The following is a 24,283-nucleotide window of genomic DNA, read 5'->3' as shown; positions in this document are numbered from 1 at the left end:
TGAATGATTATGGCAAACATGAGCCTATTGCACATGGCTGCATACATACAGGATAAAATGTCATTTTTTTATGGTTCCCAGTATCGAAAGGAGGCATCAATGAGCAAATTGTTCGCAAGAAATGCTGTTTGTCTTCATATCCTCTACACACTGTGAAAGTGTGTGCATGCAACCATACCCTGTGTATGTGTGTCACGCACATATGTGCGTGTTTATATAAAATTGAATATGTATATTTTTATGTCAGAAAATGAGAATTATTGACCTAAAGAAGATGAAAAGCATGTAAAATTGCCAAGATATGAATTAGGGCTGAGGTGATATAATTTGCTGATATACATATATATATAATTTGCTGGATTTTATTTACTGATACCGTCTGATACTTTTCCAGTATTTTGATCATTTTGCAGGGTCTCCAAAAATGCAGGGCAGAGTCTAATTGTCCTGGAAGCTGTGCAAAATTTGTAATTTTCCATTGATTTTGTACAAACCTTATGCGACATGCTACTCCTGTAAATCAATGCTTATAATTGGAGTGGAATTCTCACTCATTAATATTTTGAACAACTTTTTAATTGTTACAATATTCAAGTATCTGTATCGGAGGGAATCTGTAAGATTATTGGTTCAAAGTGGAATCAGTTCAGTCCGAATATGAAATGCATGTAGCTTTACTATTATTTTATTCATTGCGCATATGTAATTTTCTTTCAGGTTTCAGCATTTAAAACTTGTCTACCGGGCTATCCTGGAGCTCCATCTGCAATAAAGATAACGAAATCCACAGATGGTGCCCATCTCTCGTGGGAACCACCTCAAAGTACAACAGGGGAGATTTTGGAGTACTCTGTATATCTGGCTGTGAGAAGCGCAACAACTCATTCTCAAGTAAGTATTGTAAGTATTGTGATCCATGATGTAGTGTCTGCACTTTATTAAACCCTTTATTTTATAGTGTTATTGTTTTGCAGTTGCCCATCTCTTATACTGGTGAATAGTTTTGATAATTATTGCAGTGGAACCTTGATTATACAATTTGTCATCGATCTGTGACTAAACATATAATGATGGAAATATAAAATCTGAAAAGAAAGAAAAGAATTGCAGTTCTATTGAGATTGTGAGAGTTTTCAATTCTGTAAACTTTGATCTTCATCAGGAATGGTAAAACCAGGTACAGGTCCTTGTTTGCAGGATTGAAACATAGATTTATAAATTTTCTGACTGTTGCTTGCTTCAGGTATGCATTTTGTTCTGTTTCACTAGTATGAGTGGACTAACTAGGACACTTGCCAAGAATTTTAATTAAATGTAATGCAAGGTTCCACTCTATATAGTTCATGCATATACTTTCTGAACTAGATTATACATATTATTCCTTGTGCCTAGCACCATGGCATGATGGTACTAGATTTGAAGTGTGTAGATTTGGATGATGGTATTTTTGATCTGTTAGAACGTTTTGTTTGTAAACTTTACATGCCCAACTCTGCAAAATCGGATGTTGGAGCTGTCCGGTTTACCTCGTTTCAAAAGAAAATTGCCGAATCGGAGAAAATGCCACCAACACAGTCAGCTCTTCGCTATGCTATATTGAGAGCACATTATCAAGCCATGGTATGGCAAAATAATGATGTTGCGAATCCGAAGATTTCACAGCCAGATGCTGGTTATGGATGGGAAAGACAAAACGGTACATTTGTACCCCAGATGACCACGATGCAACCTGCCCCACAGGCCACTCTGGAGTTAGTGAAATGTTCATGCAAAAAGAGTAGATGTTCAACACTTGTATGTAAATGCAGACGTCATGGCTTTCCATGCACTGACATGTGTGAATGTGTGGACCCCGAGGATGATGTAAATAACTGTTTTAACCGGAATGGGGATAATAGTTCAGATGAAGACAGTGAAACTGATTGATAAGTGTAATTATTATTTTACATTATTTTTATTTGGATGACCTCCTGTTTTCAAACACTTTGTAGTAATGATCTTCTGAAACAGATTATTATAATATTTAATTCATTTCATTGTGCTTTTGGTAACAAACAAATACATCAATATGATGCCATGGAGTTTTTCTGTCCTTGTATCTAAAATTTATGATGATGGCATAATTAAATAAAATAAAATAATGAAAGCTACACAACGAATATTTTGTTTCATTCCAAAATATTTTTTATACTCTGTAACAGAGAGTAACTCTTCAACGGAAACCAGTAGAGCTATATTAAGCAATTTGTAAGAGGCTAACAGGTTCATTTATATTATTTGCAATATTTTAGTAATTGTAGAAACTGCATCAAGAAGTATTTAAAACTTTGAAAATTTGTTGTAGTCTTATAAATAATGAAGATATTGCTGTTTCGGTGAAACGAGTTGTTGGCCATTTTGAATCCCCCCACCCCCTGCACAATTTTTGGGACTGGCAACATCCATATTTGTTTTCCTTGTGCCAATACCTTTCAGAAAAACTAACTCCTATTATTGCACCACAAAAATCCCATGGGAAACTACATGCTCCCCACTAAATCCCTGTTCTAGAGCATGTACTGTACTTCCTGTCCCTTCCTTTTATTCTGATGACAGGAATATATCTTTGAAATGTCAGTAGCCTTTTGAGATGCTTCATTGTCATACTTTGTGGTTTGAACTGCTTTAAACTTGATTTTGGAATATATACTTTTCTGCACATGTCATAATTCTGATCATTTCTATGTCTGTAATTGAGTGAACTATTCTACCATTTTGTTGTTGTTTTTATAAATATAAAATTATAAATCAGTACCCTGGTTTTGTAAAATACAAATTCTAATGTGTAGGTTCTTCCAAAGTAAAACCCTTAGCCAAACATTAATGAAGGGACTGAATGAATCATCTAGGTTATTCATAAATTGTTTATCATTTGTATATCATATTGATAAAATATTAACTATTGGCATTAGTAAAATTTGCAATGGCAATTTGACAGTATCAGTAAATTATGTACATCAACTGTTTCCTACTAAGTATAAGTGTTTGTGTAGTGGGAGTAGGCACTACACCATATTTTTAAATACAGTCAACTCTCGATTCTACAACCCTCTCGAAGTAACGACCCTTTTCCCGGGAACCATGGAAAATTTAGAAAAAGTTGAAAAATTGAAGGAAATCTGCCGAAAAATGTGTTGCTTTTTTTCACTCATTCCCTTCACGAGCGCTCTACTGCTCACAATTGGGTCTGAACTAAAAATAGACACCACCACACCATGCTTGAGTGATATCCAAGAGCACTTGACCTCTGCCCTCCCCTCCCTCAAGTGCACCAATGTTACCACCACGATATTTTTGCTCGTGTGCGCACATGGGCTGATTACAGGCGAGGGTGGAAGTGGACCCACCCCTATTCCTTTCCTTTGACGTCTGTAATGGGGCAACCAGTTCTGGATATATTCTTGAAAACTAACAATAACCATAGAACAAGTAAGAAAAAAAGTGACCCCTCCCTTTTCCCCAGCTCATTCTCCGCCACTGGTGTGCACGGCAATGTTGATAATTGCAGAATTCAGGTCCTATTTTTTTTTTCCTGCTGTTGTCTGCATAGGAAATATTGCCCGTATTATTGTCTGTTGCATGGTAAAATGTAAAGCAAGGGTCATTTGTTTCTTCTTTACACTGCTGTTAAAAGTTCAGTCTTCGACAGGTGCGTTATCTTTAAAATGCTGGGATTTTTCTCTTCCGCCACCTATTGTTCGAAATTCCAGCGGGACTCCTTGTTTTTACTCTGCATCTGGTGCCGGTGTTTTGTCTAGTGTCTGCAAAGATCTTGCTTGCTGATAACAGCAATGATTCATCCAGCGTGAAGTAAAAGTTATTGTTTTGAATCTCGCAAAGCTGTTTTGATTTGACGATAACAAAATTCGATTTCTGCACCTTCTGTTCTGATAAGCCGCTGAGATGGATTAAAAAGACATTATTCAAGGGGAAAACTTTTGGAGGAGTGGGTGTTTGACATCGAGAATACTCCTAAATCCAACATTAAATGGTCGATTAACGTGAGAGTAAATAACGATCTACTATTTTGATATGTGAAAATGTGCAGTTTCATAAAGCTTGTTCTCAATTCATTTTATGCTGATGGGCTAATCAGGACTAAATATACAGTTAAAAGTGAAATTCAATTCCAAACCCGAATGATTATCGACTGCGATGCTGTTTAATGATGTGTCCTAGAATACACGTTGGGTGAAAACAGATCGCAAGTTGTGAGTTTCCTTTTTCATGCTGGATTACAATGCAAGTCAAGGAAGGAGTTTGGACTGCTCCTTTGAATGGGGGAGGGGGTGAATGGAGTTGGTGGTAATGGGAGAGATCTAATCTTACCAGTTAATCTTGTAACAGACAATGCTCCAGTAGACCCGTATAAAATCCAACATTCATTCTGCCCGATTATCTCCCGACTTTTGCTGGTGCCAGTCTGACTGGTGTCAACATTCTTTGAGTTTCACTTGCAGTAAGCGAGAGATTGTTTTCCTTTCCATAGGTCTGTGGAAACTGGTTTCTCATGAACTAGAATTGTAAGAATTTCCTGAAAGAGCAACGATTGTGCACAATTGAAAGAAAGTAACATTATTTTAAATCCTTTTTTGTGAAAACTTTTTCATGTTCTATTTTCCTTCTCACAACATGCATTCTGTGCATAACAGGTTGTATAACTATCAGGATGCATGGTGTTACCATCTCCTAGGCATATTTGTGTCCATTTGAGCTCCGTTTAAGCTGAAAATTGGTGCAAATTCCAATAACGACCCTTTTCCCGGGAACTGTGAAAGGTCGTTGTATCGAGAGTTGACTGTATGTAAAAAGTATCATATGTTATGTATATACATTGTTGCAGAAAAGTAGGCTTTGCATGTGAATTTGTTTCTGATATGGCAATTTTTATGCACAGTTAGCTTTAACCTTCAGCAGCCAGTCAATTTCAAATGAAGCCACCCAAACTGTGTGCTTCACGAGAGCTGGTTTCAAAGGAAATCAGCACTGCATAACATTAATTAGCACATAATTTCTCAAAAATTTCAGTTGTCTTTTTTGTTCATTTCTAGACATATGAAGGTATGATATGCTGGAATGACAAAACAATATATTTATTGTTACTATCTTAAATGAATTCATTTTGAAAATATATATATTTAAAAAAAAAAATTCTACAGTGTTAAACATAATGCATGAATGGGATATTCCTTTTCAACCACAGTTTCTTGATGATATGTTTTGCATTTACATGTAATAATAATGGAAATTGAGAGAGAAATGTTTGCAAATACATTTTCTTGTGTAAATATTGTATTGGAAACTTACTTTTTTTGCTTCTTGAAAATTTGTGCATGTATCTTGCTGACTCATAACAGGATTTTTTTTTTAATCCCATTGTAATTTCACAAATAAGACAAGAAAGTTTTGGGACAGGAAATGTTCAACATTTTCAGACACTGGAATTCTCGAAGTCTACATGACGTTATCCTTAAGTGATTTGTTTCTGCATTTCTGGAATAAAAACTAGCAATTTCTGAGAAGTTTCCGACACTTATAATGCAGAAAACATCGAGAGTTGACCCTTTTCGAAAATGACCCTTTGGAATTTCCTGAATTATCCCAAAATGTCAGGAAGTAATTTCCCAAAGTCAGGATTGGGATATTCCCAGTACAGACTTTTTGTGATCCTGCACACCCCTACATTGAAGTGTGGATTAAGAAATGAAAGATTTATACAGGACAAATGACATTGGAAGTTTTGTTTATGATGCTCTACCTCTCTACACTTTAAAGTAATTCACTTCAATACTTCACATTGTTCCTAAAAAGAGACTGTGTGTGTTATTTTATTAAATGAGAGAAGCATTTTCTTTAAAGAATATGTATTAACATTTTTTTTAGTTATTTCCTGTTTTTCAAGTATGTAGATATGATAAGAACAATGTTCTGTTTACAGGGCGATACTCAAACAGTATCTAGTACACCTGCACAGTTGGCATTTGTCCGTGTCTACTGTGGTCCGACAAATCAGTGCACAGTGCCAAATTCTTCTTTGGCTGCAGCCCACATTGACACAACCACGAAACCTGCTATAATTTTTAGGATAGCAGCTCGAAATGAGAAGGGGTATGGACCAGCTACACAAGTAAGGTGGCTGCAAGGTAAGATATAGCCTAGTACAGCTTATTCTTGTTGTGTGATGTGTGTAACAGTAAAAATTTTACATTTTAACAAGTACATGTCCTGATTTTGATGCCTAGTGAGGATACATTTCGGTGGTTTGGGTCTGATTCCAAATTTTATATCCAATCCTTTAGTCTGCAGTCAAAGAGCAGAAACAAACCAATTGAATGTTATTAATTTGAGAGGACTGATTATGAATAATGTCAACGTCATGTTGAGCCACTTCTCCGAGGGCCTCAGCTGGTCCCATAACATTCTATGTGAGTCATGAGGGAAAGCATAATTTCAGGGGCACGTGCGCCCGAAATTGACACAGTGAGTCCGGCCTGACGCAGTGATGCCAACCCTATCATAATTGTGCTAAACGTAGTACAATTTGAACTTCATTAGCACCTAGCACCTTGTGTTTGTAATAATGGTAAAATATAGCATCATCTATAAACATGCGCCCCTGGGAGACAGATAAAATGAATTCAGACGAATATATTTTGAAAAAATAAATTTAAATAAAATCTCAAATCTTATTTGTTTCAAACAAAAGGTAACATGCTGATCCAGCAACATCTGGTCCACCGTCTTCTTTTCATCTTTTCTTTATCTTTCCTTACTTAGCTCAGGAGGAACATTTTATTGAAGGAACTTGCTAGAAAGTTGGGGTCACAGATAAAACAAGCCGCCACCTTTTGTAGTCAAATTTTCTCAAACTTTTTCAAGTGTTACATTGAACCAATTATATTGGTTAAACCATTGTAAGTAATTTAATGGAGGAAATTACAAATATTGTTTAACTAATCAACAACGCATGTTCACATCAGAACTTCTCCCAAAATAGATTCATAAAATGAACTTAAGGCCTAAGTCATCCAAGCACAATTTAGTTGCATTTAGCAAAATTTAAGAATTTAATCAGCACACTTTTCCTGATTGGAATGTTGGCAACACTGGACACACAGTACAAACCAGGGAGTCGTAACGTATCGAAATGGAACGGTATTTTCAATTACGGTTTCCGTTACGTTACAACCAGAAACAGAATAACTTTTTTCATGAACAGAAACGTTACCTCAGGTATATGAACATTACGTTACAGGTGTGCATAACGGTACCGAACCATAACTGATCTGTAAATCAGTAGGTCGTTAGGTGACGCTTTAACGTTACATCCATTGCCGGCAACCAGTAACGTTACAGGGTAAGAAACAAGTTCGTCACGATTGACTAGTAACTTTAGTGTGTGTGGAAAGTGATAGTAACGTTACAATTAACCAGTAACTTAATTGAGGTCACGACTGTAAAAACGTTACACTCTTTGCTTCAAAGCAACAACGTTATTTATAGCTGGTATCATACAGACGTTCCGATGTGCAATACCGTGTCCGATGCCGTGTTCCGGAGAGAATAACATAGGTCTCTCGTATAATTGTGCTCGTTACTTTTGTAACGTTACAGTTCTTTCCCTCCACAAAAGTCTGTTTCAAAAAAGTGATACACATATCCGTTACGAATAGCAAATACCGTTATCGAAGGCGTTTTCGAAGAAGCCTCACAATTATGATCGGCAGTATACTAACATTACAGTATTTTGACATTTTGAAAGTCATTAAATTATAATACGTATTTTCGTTTTGGATGTCAGTGAAAAAATGAAATTGTAAAACAAAACGTTTGAAAACATCCGTAAACAAGATTCGGCGTGACAGAAGTTCTGGTTATTGGAATTTACTGATTAACTATGTATTTATCACAAATATATTTATTTTCTGCATACTAAATCACTTTACGTGGATTTGTTCTAATTTGATTATCTATGCAAGATGAATTTTAACATGTGCGTTCACTTTATACGATAGAAAACAAACGTTTGTTGTAAGAAAACGTTTATGTATATCTTTCTCTCTCTCTCTCTCTTTTTCAGTTTACATGTGTTACATCAATTAAAAAAATACAGTATGTTTGGCGATGAGAATGATTCATGCTTAGATTAAATTGCTGAAGGACGAAACATAAAGGACCAACCAAGGAATCATCTGTGCTACGCGTTCATCCACGTAAGCGAGAGGCAAGCTTTTTCCTATCGGAAGACGAAAAATAATTATTTGCTGCACGACCTTGATAAGGCGAACTGAACCACAAGGAAAGAAACCTGTGCAGACCCGCAACTCCTGTGCACTGTACTACCGCGTGGAGGGGAGGGGGAGAGTTGACCGTTCTTCCTTATGGGCCGAGCTGAAGAGTAGAAGCGAAGCTGCGCGGGGACTTTTCGTCCAAGGTTTTTTCCCTTGTGTTCGCTCGTAGCAGCAGCAGCACCACGCAAAATCGGAAAATGTGAATCCTCAAACTTTGTACACGTGACCTTGGGTCACGAAGTAGCCGAGTAGACAACGCCCTGGGGCGATATGAAAGGCACTTTTAGCAAGTAGAAACTACGTAGAAACGAAACGTTAGATGGAATTGTTGTACGAAACAAACGAAACCGCGTTTGTGCAACTGGTTTGTGGCTAGACAGGGCCATTGGACTCTCAAGAAGGCAAGAATTGTATGGGAAGTGATTCTCAAAACTAAGCGAATAAAAGGACAGTATATTTTATCATTTACAAGGGCCCTCATCCGCTTACAATTTTGAAAATTACTTTCAGTAATTCTTGTCTTCTTGGACAGGAGGTTCATTAAACTTTTTGGTGTAGAAACAGACAGAGCGCCCACCTACCACGTTTGAAAGAAGAGCATAGGCAGACATGAAAGTAATTTTCAAGTACGTAAGGACGACAGTCGACGTGAACATTGAGCAACGCGTGACTGAGAAATACAATCGTAACAAAGGACAGGATTCTTCAAGAAACAGTAATTTTATAAAACTTCCTATCATTAACTCAGTTCATCCTTTTATCCTCTTTTGTTTGTTATACTTTTGTATTATTCTTGTTTTATATCGCTTTTCTGCCACTTGTAGATAATCGCGACGATGAAGATGAATGATGATCATATTAAAACTATGAAGGGATGCTTACAAATAAAAAACAGCCATGCCCAGGTGTCTACTCGAACTTGAAATGTTTGGTAGAAAAAACCAAACAGTCGTTGAGTGGACCACTCAACGACTTCGGTCTTCGAGGCTACGGTTTCAGTTGCAACATGCAGTATAATTACGTTTCTACTACTTCTACTTAAAAAGCCCCCTTGATACATGAGATACTACAAATAATTTCAGGCATACCCTCGAATTTTGATTGCCTGGCACTTTTTTAAACTAAGTAATGAAGTCACGTTTATATTCATATTAGGCCTACGACTAGCTCGAACTAAAAACGCTTGTGAAATACTGTGTATATGTTATCCTTCTGAAGTGAGAAACTTCATATTCTGCTAAGAAAATATGCATGAAAAATTATATTTGTAGCTACTACTTGAAGAATTCAAATTATTATGATGGAATTTCAACTTACGTATACTCTGCATATAATGTGTTATCGGAGAGGAGTTTTTGTCTCGCAGTCAATTTATTTTTAGTTGAGGAACTCGAGAGTAAGTTGGAAATATTTAATGACCCACGTTGTGGTGTGCTGTTCGATTAATCAGAATTGGAGTGAGAGAAATTTGTAGTTAAGGTCATTCAACACGTCAATTTGTAACTGTGAATGCAAGTTTTCTTTGATTTAGCGGGAAATCAGTTTGCTATTGTTGTAAGTAATAAATTGAAACATATATATTTTCTGCTCGAGTAGGAATCCACAGCCCTTATCCAATCAATCAGTTTCTGTGTTTGAAACTTCTGTCTAGGAAAGCTACATACAATTTACTTTTAATAACAGCAGATTCAAAATAACCTATCCATTCTTGTCTTGCAAGTAATGTTTGATTTGATTTGTTATATTTAACTTTGGTTTTCTGCCACTTTTGGCTAATCGCGAAGACGAGGATGGGTGATGCAATGACAAAATTGATGAAAGCATCACGAAGAAAATAATGGAAACAATACACAGGCTGGGATCTGAACTCGGGACCTGTGGTGTCGCATTGTTCATGAAATAAAAACATAACATGTACAGTGGCTCAAATTAGTAATCGAATATGTAGCATTTTGCTGCATTTCTTCACAATATTTCGAAATTAACAACATGTACATAAATATAAATGATAGTGAAATATTTATAGGCATTTATTAAAGCTATATTCATATATATATATATATATGTTACATTTTTTCTTTTTTAATTTTGGGTGCGTCAGCACTTAGGCTATTTTGCAACCGCCACGTTATACGGGGTCCAGCCCCTTACCATAACAAATAACGTAACTGTAATATCGAATAACTGAAATATTAAAATATTCTGACTTAGGTTAAAAGCTGAGGCTCTAAAGGGGCACTCAGCACACATGACAAAAAACAGAACACACAGAATTATACTGGCCATAGGGTCAGTCGCCAGAGCCTCGTTAGTCTGCAAAGAGCAGTCCAGGGTGTACTACGTGGAATGAAGTTGACGATTGGGTGTACTACGTGGAAGGTAACCCCTTACACCCCTGTTACGGTTTCAAATCTGAGAATAGTTATTTATGTTTTGGTGTGAAAGAAGAGATCACTTTAATATTCAGACAAATCGTAAAAGCCTTCTGTTTCTGTTAAGCTACGTTTCCATTCAGACAAGTTCCAGACTCATGACGTGCAACATGTGCCGGCGCATGTTGCGCGTCATTTAGTGTACTCGTACTGCTTCCAATTCAAAACTACTTCTTCAAAATACGTCCGCAACAACACTGGAGTGCAGGATCGCAGTGTAGCGTTGTGCAGTGCTTTAGAGTAGTCAGTGTTCCTTCTCTTGTATTGTAATAATTTGGTGGTGATTTAACTTGGGTAAAGATGAACAATAAAGGTATGGCGGGTTTTGTGGTTATGGCAGGCGCGTATCATGAATTTCTAAAAAAAGAGGCGAAAACAACCTAGATGGTGAATTAGAAGTTTGCTATCAAAAAATAACTCGTTGATGAGAGACTTACGTCTTCAAAGTGGATACGAAAACTTTGTAAGAATGACTGCAAGTGATTTTGCATTGTTATTAAATCTTGTTGGACCACATATTGTAGTCGCGTCGTCTGTTTCTACTCTAGTTCGTATGCCCCAGGAACTTGCTGCAGGCTGTTTCCATTGTCTGCCGCGCACGTTGTGCGTCTTAATCGTTTGGGGCAATTTTGTCCCCGGCACTTGCGCCGCGGCATGTTGAAGACAGTTTCCATTTCAACAAATGCTTGGCACATGCAGCGTCGCATGCCGCGTGTCTCTGTTGCGCGGTAAAATTTGTGGTAATAGAAACGAGACTTTACATAGTTCTTTTATCGGTCAACTACAGTGCGGGGAAGAAACAATTCATGCTATTTCCTAACTACGTCTGTTACCAGTAGCTCCATTGCCCCTGACTGAAGTACGAGAAAAATGGGTAACAAAAACAAAATACATTTGACGAACTGCAGCTATTTATTTTTACCTAACCAAAGGGTGCAGGTACAGGGAAATTGAAAATGTTAAGTACATGTAAGAGTACCGTGGGTGATGCAATAAAACGTAATGAAAAGCAAAATGAGGTAGATTCCGTATCTCAGAAAATTCAACCAAGAGAAATAGGAGAACGAAATGAACGAGCTTCAGTATGAAAAATCAAGACCCTTTCCTCACCCCCATCCCCTTCCCAAACCAAGGGCTCCGAAAGCAGCTGTGCAACTTGGAGCAGGCACTGGGACTGCTGTACGTTCAGTAGCGTTTGGTCCGAAAGCGAAATTCCTAGAAAAATGCCACAGTTCGTCCGCGACGGTTTAATGAGTTGCATTTCGCCCGAGCATGGCTGATGATGAGTCACACCTTGACTAACCGGTGGCAGCGGTGGAATTGCTGACTAGGATACCTCAGTTAACAACTTTTAAATCTACATTGCATAGACAGCGGAGTGTGGCGCAGGAGTGCAGACTCAGTCAAATCGTCGAGAGAGGGGTCCCGGGTTCGATACCCGGTGGAGGCACAAGTGGTTCGGATCCCACTTTAAATTGTAGGTCCAGTCCCGATTAGCCTTACTGTGCATAAAGGGGACTTAAAACAACAAATAAAATCGTTGAGAGGAAGTGAACTTGGATCCAGAAATTTTAGTCATGGCAGTCAACACTACTACTTCTAAGCAGCTCCCACAAATGACTGAGGTTAGAATGAAAGTTTGTCTTGTTTTAAGTTCACTTGTATGCACAGATAGGCTAATTGGGAGTGGGCCTACAGTTTAAAGTGGAATTCGAATCACTGTGTCTCCACCAGGAATCGAACCCGGCTAGAATGCAAGTGGTTTCTCATACTCAGATGGGAAGTTGTTTATGTTATTGTTTCACATAATTTGTAGATAGTCACACGTGGTCTGAGAAACAGAAAAGTCACACATAGCCTACGCATAATTCTCTCGAGGCAGTTTGTTGCAAGAACTTTGCTTGCAGGCCACGGACAATAACTTTCATGGGTAAAAAAGTGTAGCTTCCTGACGAAGTGTTCTCGACTTGCGAGCCAGCTTAAATTGGCGTTAGCGTCCAATGTTTCGAGCGCATAGATTGCTCCCATCATAAGGTAGAGAGCATCCTGCTTAGAGCAATGTATGCACTCCAAACGTTGGACGCTGACGCCGATATAACCTGGCTCGCAAGCCGAGAACACTGTTCGAATCTCCACAGGCATATAACAAAAATGCATCATACCCAAATGACACATCTGGCGTAATACCTAACGTGCCAAATTTTGGAAAATATGGGCTGATAGCGTGTGTGAGAACCAGAGCGACTTAACTCTAATTTATCAAATTAATAGGAGAGGAAATAATGTATTCTTAGGAATATGACTCTTAAACGTGACTCCGCCTTACAGATAAGAATTAGAAGTGGAAAATGTCGATTTTCTCCAAATACTCTTCAGAGGATTTTTTTTTTAACGAAACTGAAAACAGAATTTTTGTAGTTACGTTCCTCTGATTCCCGTAGGACGATAGGTGAAATACATTTCATGAGCGATGTTTGAAAGAAGTTGTAAGATGTCAAACATGTAGCCGACAGCCATGCTGTATGAAGAAAGCATATAGGATAAGCTCCAATCACACTTAATCTAGGCTCACAACAAAGATAGCGGCTGAGTGACCTAGCGTAATGAAAGGCAAAGAAAACAGTCAATCATTGGAAAAAACAATTAGTTTCATGTTTAAGATCATTCTATCAATTAATGCAGTTGCTTATAAAAATAAAAAATGGTCCAAAATGCTTCAAAGTAATTGAAAATATGAGGCGTTGCGGATACGAAGGGCGAACTCAACAAAGTGCATTGTGATGGAAATGCGTTTCAAGTTGCCAGGCACAGTGCAAACTCCATAAAATCTTTGAAAATCACGCATGAAACATTCCGATCTACTGTTACCAAGTTTTTGTGGAGCTCGAATTGTGCCTGACAACTTGAAACGCATTTCCCTCACAATGCACTTTGTTGAGTTCGCCCTTCGTATCCGCAGTGCTTCATATCGTCTCTAGGAAAAACCCAGAAAATTAATACGCCCATTCAAATTTAAAACCTTTATTTGCATACTAAATAGAAAGAATTTTCACCAGATACTTGAAATTAGTTTGAGAAAATCTAAAATAAGAGGAATTCCTATCCCTGTTCTCGTGTTGATATTTCCTGGCAAATACTCTGTAAGAGGCTGTCGCGGTATATTGCCGCGCTATACATTGAAGAATCAATGCTTTATACTCCGAAGTCGATACTAAAGGTTCATGGACGTCTGCAGGATTTTTTCCAAAGAGGGGCAAGCAAGGTAGTTTTTCCGGGGGGAGGGAGGCAAACAAGGTGCATAACAGTGTTGTCTCCTCAAAAAACATTGCTTTAATTTGAAGTTATCATATTCATCTTATTTGAAAATAAGATCCTTAGGAAAATATTTGGACCTAAAAGGGATGAGGAGATAATTAGAATAATTAAATCAAGAAGACTTAGGTGGGCAGTCCATGTGGCACGAATGGGAGAGGAAAGAGGAGTTTACAGGATTCTTGTTGGGAAACCTGATGGTAAGAGACCTTTAGGAAGGTTAAGACGAAGATGGAGGGACAACGTTGAGATAGACCTAAAGGAAATCGGTAGGGATGGAAAAGAGTATATAGATCTTGCTCAGGATAGGGACAGATGGAAGGCCTGTGTTCTCCAGCCATGAACCTTCGGGTTTAAGAAGGCTAGAGAGTTAGTTAGTTAGCTAGTTATGTTCATGCAATAATTAACATATATTATTGCAGCTGAAATGGAATTGTGTGAGATATATATATAATTTTTGCTTGACTTTCATTTTCCAGGTGGCTCGTGCACCCCCCCCCCCCCTTGCCTCTCTTTCGGACTTCCATGCAAAGGTTCTATTTTTATTTCGCGTCTACCACTTTCGGTTAATCGCGATGATAAAGGATGTGATAGGTGATGGAAGTGGTATAAAGACAATGACCCAACCCATCCATATTTTCTAGTCCAGGCTCTAATCCGACATCTCCCGGGTTCGAATCCCGGTCGGGCTTGGTTGTTTGTGAATGTCCATTCATCAATTTCATAATTTCATCACTCATCCCCATCTTCGCAAATTAGCCTAGAGGCACAAAACGCGAAGTAAAATAAACTAAATCAATCAATCTAATCCGACATTAGACTTCGCAGTTTATTACGCTAACCAATTTGCCACGGGATCGGCTTCTTCGTGTTTGTCTGCTTATGAAATGATTAATTAGTTATTCAAACTATATAGGTAGGAAAGCTATATAAAATAACGAAACAGAAAAATAAATCCACTTGACGTCTTGTAGTACTATCATTAACCTACAATTTCATGCTCACAAATCCACACAGAAAACTTCTTGTGGCATTAGTTTTACAGAATGGCCTTGGGGAATAAACATCGCCAATTTCCTGGTTCAGCTCGAAACAATTCAGGTGCCTTATCGAAGCTGCTCTTGAGCACGCAGGGTTTCTAACCTACTTCGCCGTAATTCAGTTGTTGTATCTTGATTAATATGCTGTATTGTAGAGTCAACCGCAGATTAAATAGGAGAAAAAAGATTTTCCCGACGGAAAATAAGTTGGTAATGCTGCAAACACCGAGGCATTCTTGATAAGACGCTTGAGGAGGGTCGAGAAAACTTTCCTGAAAAAGCGCAACCCCAGTATCGAAGGTCATGCTACACGTGGATTGGCAACTTTCGGGAGCATGCTGTCTGTCTACACAATTCTACCCAAATACCTGTTTGAAAATGAATCTTCTGTCCGCATTTTATTTTTCAAATGTAGTTCTGACATTGTAATCATTTTGCAATTATTTTTATTTGTTCTTATTTTGCTTCGCTTTTATGTGACTTTTATAATTAATCGAAACTATGAAGATGGATGATAATTAGATTAAATTAATGAAGAGACACCTAAAAAAGATATTTACAGATCAGGACTCGAACCCGGAACCTAATGCGGATAGGTTGTGGGGAAAACCGTCAATAACTCCCGCCACGAACTTACTTATAATTTTTGTAATTTCTCACGAGTATTTTTTGTTCTCTTCATGCATAATACCTGCTTTCGGAAACTTAATTTATAAGTGACACACTTATAGGGACAAGCCACGTATTATTTGAATGGAGGGACACATCTCGTTCATATACTACTAGATACAATCATGGACTATACTTGAAATGGCCTCCCCGATGGCGCAGTGATGGCGTCATCGCCTTGTAATGAAGGGGTCCCGGGTTCGATACCCGGTGGAGGCACAAGTGATTGGGATTTCACTTTAAACTGTAGGTCCAGTCCTGATTAGCCTAACTGTGCATAAAGTGGACTCAAATCAATCAATCAATCATATATGATGGAAGTTAAGAAAAAGATAAAAATTTTAGAAGAGATACTGTGAACAAGTCGAATTGGAGAGAGATTGTATTTTGTCTTTTGTCTTTGTTAAATGTATTTCATGTAGTTTATATAACATGAAGTTATAAGTTAAATAAATGTTGTTTTGTTCGTTAACGTTTGGCCTAATTGAAGATTATTACAATATACTTGAAATGTGACGTGCTAAACACTACTTTCGGAGATCAGTTGGACATGGCAATTTTGATATACAAGTTGCATTTTCTCTACTTAGATTCATTATGTCCAAATTTTATCCTAATAGATAATCTCCCAACAACGCAAAATGTTTTAATTGACTCGAATTCACAATGACTCATATACAGTGTGTTTATAAATGAACGGTGGGGTTTCAAAAATTAATAATACATCTATATATTACCTTACACGGGCAAAACGTACACCGTAAGCAGCAGCAACTGTCCAAGTTTATATAACTTTATTTATATTTGTATAAAGATAGAAATCAAGAGGGGGCAATTGCCCCTCTGTGCCTCCTTGCAGGTGCTCTTGACCGTCTGGAAGAAATAGTGCACGAAAGACGTGAAAACTAAATCCATCTTCAGTATCCTTTTGTCTTGCTACTCTTAGATTCTGCAACCTTTCTTTCTATAGTTCAATGTTTGCCCCCTAACCCCCTAGAATTGATTTCCATACAAGTTTGAGAGCTAATCTCCCCTGCACCCTGTGGTTGCGCCACTGCACCTTCTTCCGCCGTTGTTGCTTTGCGAACTTTCATCTGCTTCAAAATACTTAATTTTCTTCAAGAGCATAATATCGTTTAATAACCGGTGATAAGATTCCTCAACCCTAAATTTCTGGATTAAAGTATAATAATATAGGGGCATGGAAATCTGGAAGGGGGGCGAGGATGGCCACCTCTCCCCTTTAGAAAACGAATGTCAGCTAAAAGTATATATTTCACGCGTATAATTTGATCCCAGTCATAGTAATGTACATTACTTATTATAATGGGAATGCAGGAATGCGATAATTTCGAATTCAAGGGGCAACACTATTATCTGATTAATATGCCCCATGGAAAAATACCTTGCTTGTCCCTGCGTCGAAAATATCGGCAGACGTCAATAATTAGGGGGTGGGGCATGTGCCCCCCCCCCCTTTGCACCCCGTGCGCACGTCTATGACTACTCATTTCTACACTAGTTGGAAGCTGTATTCAATTTCGAGCCAAAAATGTAATTTTCAAATCAGGATTGTTAAACGTCCACGAACCCATAAATTCTAGTGGGTTCTATTGGGTTCCGCAACAAGACCGGAACCTTCTTTATCGCACAGTTTCAATTCGGTCCAAGTTGCGTATTCTTTCATTTCAATATGTGGCTCATTCGGTAACGCGTCTGACTACCATGCTAAAGGTCCCGGGTTCGATCCCCGGCCGGTTCAAATCCGGGAACTTTTCTAACGATGGAAGCGGCCCCGGCGCCCACCCAGCGTCGAATAACATGGGTACCTGGGGGAAACCCTGGGGGGGTAAAGGCGGTCAGGGGCGTGATGCTGATCACATCACCCCCACTCACGACCGGATCAAGAAAGTGTGGGGCGTTACCCCCACACCCCCTATACGCCTTCATGGCGTGGTGCTATGCACAGGGGAACACTTTACCTTTACCTTTATGGAACTTAGACAGTCTTTAAATTGATCCGGAAAGAAGGTCCCTGTGCCGTATTTCAATTGATCCGGAGAAAAGGTTCCTGGAACGAATTGAAATATTTTAAACATAAAAAGGCTCTTTACGGTCCAGATCCATGTATGCTTGCTAATATTCCCTGCTGAACCGGAATTGAATTGATTTAAAATTTCTGACCCTTTATCAACCCTGGTTGAAATTCATTTTTTTACAAACAACCATATTTTTAACGGCTATTTCACATTAATCCCATACGATATACTGAAAGGTAAGAGACTTGGGCTATTCCTTTTTCTTCCTTGATGTTAAATAGATTATATTCGTCACGCGCCTATAACGTTACTACCTAACATTTGTGAATTGTTCTTTCCTTGTAACGTTAACATCTAACATACTGAATTTATTTACGTTCCTTATGCAGATGGTATGTACCCAACTGCATTTTGTTCCGTTCCGCTACAGTGGTTTACATTTTGTTACATTCCTATGTAACGTTAATTGACCATATTGCCTTTCACTTCATTCCGTTACGGAGGATTGCATTCATTACGTTCCTATGTACCGTTATTTACTACCATGTTGCATTTCGTTACGTTTTTGTAACGCTAGTATATATACCATATATACCATATTGCATTTCGTTACTACGCTCCTTGTAACGGTAGTATATACCATATTGCATATTACGTTATGTTCCAATGTGCTCATTTCGTTCCGTTCCTTTATAACGTTAATATCTACCATAATACATTTTGTTACGTTCTCTGTAACGTCACTCTATAAGATATTGCATTTCGTTACGTTACATGGGTACCAGCAGTTGAACCATACTCTTCCTCCTACAAAATGGAACGTACCGTGTAACGCAAATTGGGTACGTTACGACTCCCTGGTACAAACTCAGCTTCACATCTGTTTCTTGTCCAGCACGGGGTGTCCAACGAGGGGAAAGTGAAGGTGAAGGTAGAATGGCAAAGACAACTTGTTATGAGGGTGAAAAAAATGTTTCTATCCCAGTGTTCTGAGTTTTCATTAGTTTCTCGATTTACTCCTGTTGCATTGTTGTTGTTTTTTTTTGTTATATTTTATCTTATTTTCTTTTCGCTCATTTATATTTTTATTGTTCTTTGATTGATTTTTTTACTTCGCTTTTTGTGCCACTTTTGGCTAATATGCGAAGATTGGGAAGAATGTTGATATGATGAAATTGACCAGAAATACCCATGCGCAGGCAGAGATTCGAACCCAGGACCCCTGAGGTAGCACGATGTGCTAACCACTCCACCATGGGAGCCGGCTTTCATTGTTGTGAGCGTGAAGTGAGAAAGCGGAATAATGACTTATATTACTCCAAAATGCTACAAAATCAAGCAAAAAGCCTATTACCGGGCATAGGAAGAAAGAAGTGGCATCGGAACATTGAGGACTGCCACTCGAATGACATCTAAAGCATCAATTTACAATAAAATGAGGAAATACGATTTACGAGTTAGCAGACATCAAGCGTTACTATTCAGGCACGTTGATAGATGCAAGAATATGTTGTTATATTTTTAAAAAGTAGCACCCATAACAACACAAACTCTCACGTCTGTGCCTACACTTCCAGGGACAGCACGCTTCGAAACTGGGTGTACCAACTGGATTGTGACCAAAAAAAAAAAAAAAAAAAAAAATATTTATTAAATTTTTAAAATCTGGATTTTTGTCACAGTATCTTTACTTTTCCAAGTATTCAGTGGATTATGGGTATTCATTACAGTAAGGTAACATTTTTATTTATTATTTATCGATTACTATTTATTATTAAGTACGATTACATTGACATCGGACATGTAAAGTGGTTTCAACATCACGAGAAAAAATAAATTTACCATTTAACTGGGAAAAGAAAGATTACATGAAGCATACAAGAAATGAAGTTGACATTGGCATACAAACATATTTTCAGACCCTCAATTTTGTGTTTAAATACAAAATATTTACAAAAGTTTATGAAATTTTCTTCAAGCATCAGTGTTGCTATCTCATAATAATAAAAATTTCTAAAAATTGTCATTATCATTTATTTTTAAAAAATATTCAACCAATGATACATATTCATCCAAATAAGGTATTTTTTTTATATTTTTATGTGGTATAATTTTATAATTTTGTCAGTATTGCAAAAAACAATTACAATATGAGCTGGACCCTGTGGCCATGTGGTTAGCACATCGTGCTGCGATGCCAAGGGTCCGGGGTTCGAATCCTGCTCAGGCTTGGTTGTTTGTGAATGTCCATTCATCAATTTCATCCCTCATCCCCATCTTCGCAAATTAGCCAAGAGGCACAAAACGTGAAGTAAAATAAACTAAATCAGCTCATCATAAAAACAAATATGTAGTATTAAAAAATGAGAAGTTCAGTTTACTATGGAATCGAAACATATGCTACATTATAGTTTTTGGATTCTTGATAATGTGAAATCAACAGAAGTTCACTTTCGTGTGATAGTCTTCAAGGCATCCTATGAGGCACAAAGGAACTAATACCTAGGTAAATGATTTGTGAAATTTCAGGAGGAGGAATGTAAATAGTATAAATTGTCAAAATAATATGTTTGTAAATAGTGGTACCATAGTGTATGAAGTTTGTGATGTCTAATGTAAGTGTCTAGATGTTTGATGTATATTGTGAAAGGTGGTGTATATGTGAATGGGTGATGTATATTGTGAAAGGTGGTGTATATGTGAATGGGTTCAGCCCTTGTTGGGCGCCATACAGTTTTAGCTGATTTTTTTTTTAATGAAAATCACGCTAGATGTCTCTCTTGCAGAATACATTTGCATATTCACATTTGTCCTCAGTGAGGGATAAATTGGAGGAAAAAACATGTTTGCTTTGTATCGATCAAGTCACATTTCTTACACATATATCTGCCGGGAACAACCTTGGTCAGCATTGTCGGCCATTGTGCGAACTCAACAAAAAGCACAGAACAGGCGTCACTCATAAACATGTAAGAGAAAGAAACTTGTGCTGCAACTACCAGTCAAGTTATGTAATAAAATATCCCCTTTGCAGCAAAACAATTGCCTAACCACAGAGAAACAAGCAAGAACACACACAAACTAAGAACGTATATATAAGTTATCCGCAATTTGAGCGCAAAAGGGGAAAACGTATATATACGTTCTCCATGCTGAAAGGGTTAAAAAAGACAAAGCAATGCCCTGTCACTCCTTCCTACTCGCAACTCAATGCAACCTGGTAGTTTTATTACAACATTTTTTTTTATTTACAACATGCCTTTGAAGAGGCTTGCACCTTTCTCCACATCATAACACCATTCTTTCCCATGAAATGTGTGTACTGTTCATCATGCTTGGCTATCACATTCCAGTTCTGTCTCTGAATTACCTTATTTCCTCTACATTACCACAATCTATTAACAGATTCTTCATCACTGCATACACCATCACTGCTGCAGAGCATGGAATGACTGAGCTCAGCATCTTTTTTCAGCTCCAAATGGTCCATTGTGCAAGCTGACTGTGCTGACACTAACCTGAACAAAATTGGTCACACTGTATCTCACAGATATACACAGCTTACTAGGCCCAGACATGAAGGGGCACCGGGTGGAGACTGGTCCTTTGCATTCAGACAAAGAGAAAAGAAGAATAGAACTGCAGGCCTAATTGCTTTCAAGAATTTAAACAATTTTAGCCATATGTATCTCAGGGATATGGTGGTGCGACTGTAGCACAGTATTTGGGTGTAATAGTGATAAGAAATCTTGCATGTTAGGAGTTTTTTGCAGGCTTGTTAAAGGTCCAGGAATTTAAAATATATTCATATCTGGTCCAGAAGAGAAAATCAGCAAGCGTAAATGAGTTCTGGAATGTAAAGAATCTTTTTATCTGTAGAGTATTTCAATTTGGTCCAGGAACCTTTTTCCGGATCAATTTAAATATGATCCAGGAACCTTTTTTCTAGATCAATTTAAATACGATCCAGGAACCTTTTTTCTAGATCAATTTAAATACGATCCAGGAACCTTTTTTCCGGATCAATTTAAATACGATCCAGGAACCTTTTTTCCGGATCAATTTAAATACGATCCAGGAACCTTTTTTCCGGATCAATTTAAATACGATCCAGGAACCTTTTTTCCGGATCAATTTAAATACGATCCAGGAACCTTTTTTCCGGATCAATTTAAATACGATCCAGGAACCTTTTTTCCGGATCAATTTAAATACGATCCAGGAACCTTTTTTCCGGATCAATTTAAATACGATCCAGGAACCTTTTTTCCGGATCAATTTAAATACGATCCAGGAACCTTTTTTCCGGATCAATTTAAATACGATCCAGGAACCTTTTTTCCGGATCAATTTAAATACGATCCAGGAACCTTTTTTCCGGATCAATTTAAATACGATCCAGGAACCTTTTTTCCGGATCAATTTAAATACGATCCAGGAACCTTTTTTCTGCATCAATTTAAATACGATCCAGGAACCTTTTTTCTGCATCAATTTAAATACGATCCAGGAACCTTTTTTCTGCATCAATTTAAATACAATCCAGTAGGGATGTGACGAAGCTGAAAATTTACCGATGCCGATGTACTCGCCGATAATTTTTGGAACAGATACCGATATTTAACTGATTCCGATACATAACAGAAATGGGATGATATTTTCAGCATGACAAGAATAAATTTGCTATGTACATTTCTATTGCATATCATATGTACAGTGCGTCCATTTCGATCTTCAGCCAAGAGATCGGGAGAAGCATGGCGGCCGGCGCTGACGGAGATGCCGATGTAATACCCGCTTATTTTTATGGACATATGCAGACATTTATATAAATATTGCAAAACGAGCACTAACCTGTGTTATAATTTATCATCTGTAATTCATCCAAGTTCTGCCCTTATATACACAAATTAATATGCTTTAGAAACAATGTTAAGAGCCACAGATAATAGAACATTTTAATCATAATTTTGACCAGTAATGTCCTGCTTAAGTTTATATCCTTGAAAGAGTTTTGTGGCGATGGGAATCGTTTGGAGGTTTCGAATGTGCAACACTGTATCAAGATTACGCTGCAGACGAATCTGTTAAAAGTGAATGGTTTTCATGAGCTTCCTTGCAATCCGAAATCCCAGAGTTCGAGTTTTTTTGTTCCTTCGCGACTAGATGAAGACAGAGCTGTGAATATAGTGGCGAGCAATGTAAACCAGAGCATGTTAATTTCGTACTGTGCGCAAGTGTGTTATTCTTGGTTACTTGCAGTTACTTGTTTGTGTTATTGCAGTGTGTATGTATGTTGTGTCAGTGAGATGATTGGAATGCCAGCTGCAAGGTTCATGTTAGAACAAAGAATTTTTATGTATGACACGTGAAAACAGACTCATGTCAAGACGTGTGTAGGCAATTTGTACAGAAATTCCCAGGCGTTTCACCTCCACATAGAGATACAGTTAGACATCTTGTCCTTAAATTACGAGAAACTGGATCGTTAAATTTTAAAATACCTAAGCAAAAACGACGGATTCTAATTGAAGCAAAACTCAATGATATTGGTGCAGCGTTAGAACGTTCTCCAAACAAACCTCAACGCCATGTTTCAAAAGAGGTGTGTGTGTCAAAATCATTGGCACATACAGCCACTAAGCTACTAAAATTAAAACCTTAATCTTATAACAGAGGTTAGTGCTAGTTTTGCAATATTTATATAAATGTCTGCATATGTCCATAAAATAAGCGGGCATTACAGGGTGCAAATTTCGGCATTTCTCCATCAGCGCCACCTGCCACGCTTCTCCCAATCTCTCGGCTGAAGATCGAAATGGACGCACGGTATATACATATACAGCGTGTCCACAATGAGACTCCAACATTTTGAAAGTCTATAACTTTTTCATTTCAGATTGTACAGCTCTGATTCCGGAAGCAGCAGAAGCAGAAACTCAAAAAGTTTATGTGGTAACGTTTTAGTGCGTGCAATAGCCGTAGAGGCGCTGCAACAATCGATTGTTTGAAAATGGAGATTCCAAACGAGCGTGCACAGGCTGTGGGGTGGTATGCAGAAACGAAATCACTTATTCAAGTGCAACAAAACTTTCGTCGTGTGTACAATAATGATCCTCTGACATTCAAGACTATAAAGAAGTGGTGTGATCAGTTTTTGGCGACCGGCAATGTTTTGAAAGGACACGGTGGTGGTAAACCCAGAATCCAGGAACAGGTTGTAGAAAATGTGCGGAGGTCATTCGAAAGGAGTCTCCACAGATGTCAGTAAGACAAGCAGCAAGAGAACTTGGTATGAAACGGTCGACAGTTCACACAGTTCTGCGCTGCTTGTCTTAGTGACTTCTGTGGACTCCTTTCGAATGAACCTGTGCACGCTCGTTTGGAACCTCCATATTCAAACAATTGATTGTTGCAGCGCCACTACGGCTATTGCGCGCACTAAAACGTTACCACATAAA

At 38.0% G+C, this 24,283-nt stretch overlaps 1 protein-coding gene across 4 annotated transcripts in view; it reads left to right on the top strand.

Annotated features, from left to right (window-relative positions):
* The window catches only part of Hcf (Host cell factor), a 157,670-nt gene that overhangs the window by 127,519 nt on the left and 5,868 nt on the right, over positions 1 to 24,283 (top strand). For 3 of the 4 annotated variants that reach the window (XM_083117709.1, XM_083117711.1, XM_083117708.1), the window contains 2 exons: positions 718 to 900; positions 5,978 to 6,182. In XM_083117709.1, coding sequence (XP_082973835.1) covers positions 718 to 900; positions 5,978 to 6,182 — 388 coding nt within the window. The remainder of the gene's footprint in view (positions 1 to 717; positions 901 to 5,977; positions 6,183 to 24,283) is intronic. The other variant, XM_083117710.1, reaches the window with a different exon arrangement.

This window comes from Lepisma saccharinum, chromosome 2 (assembly GCF_977018435.1).
Source record: "Lepisma saccharinum chromosome 2, izLepSacc3.1, whole genome shotgun sequence".
NCBI lineage: Eukaryota > Metazoa > Arthropoda > Insecta > Zygentoma > Lepismatidae > Lepisma > Lepisma saccharinum.
Note: the sequence above shows the minus strand (reverse complement) of the source record. Positions and strands in the feature narration are given on the sequence as shown.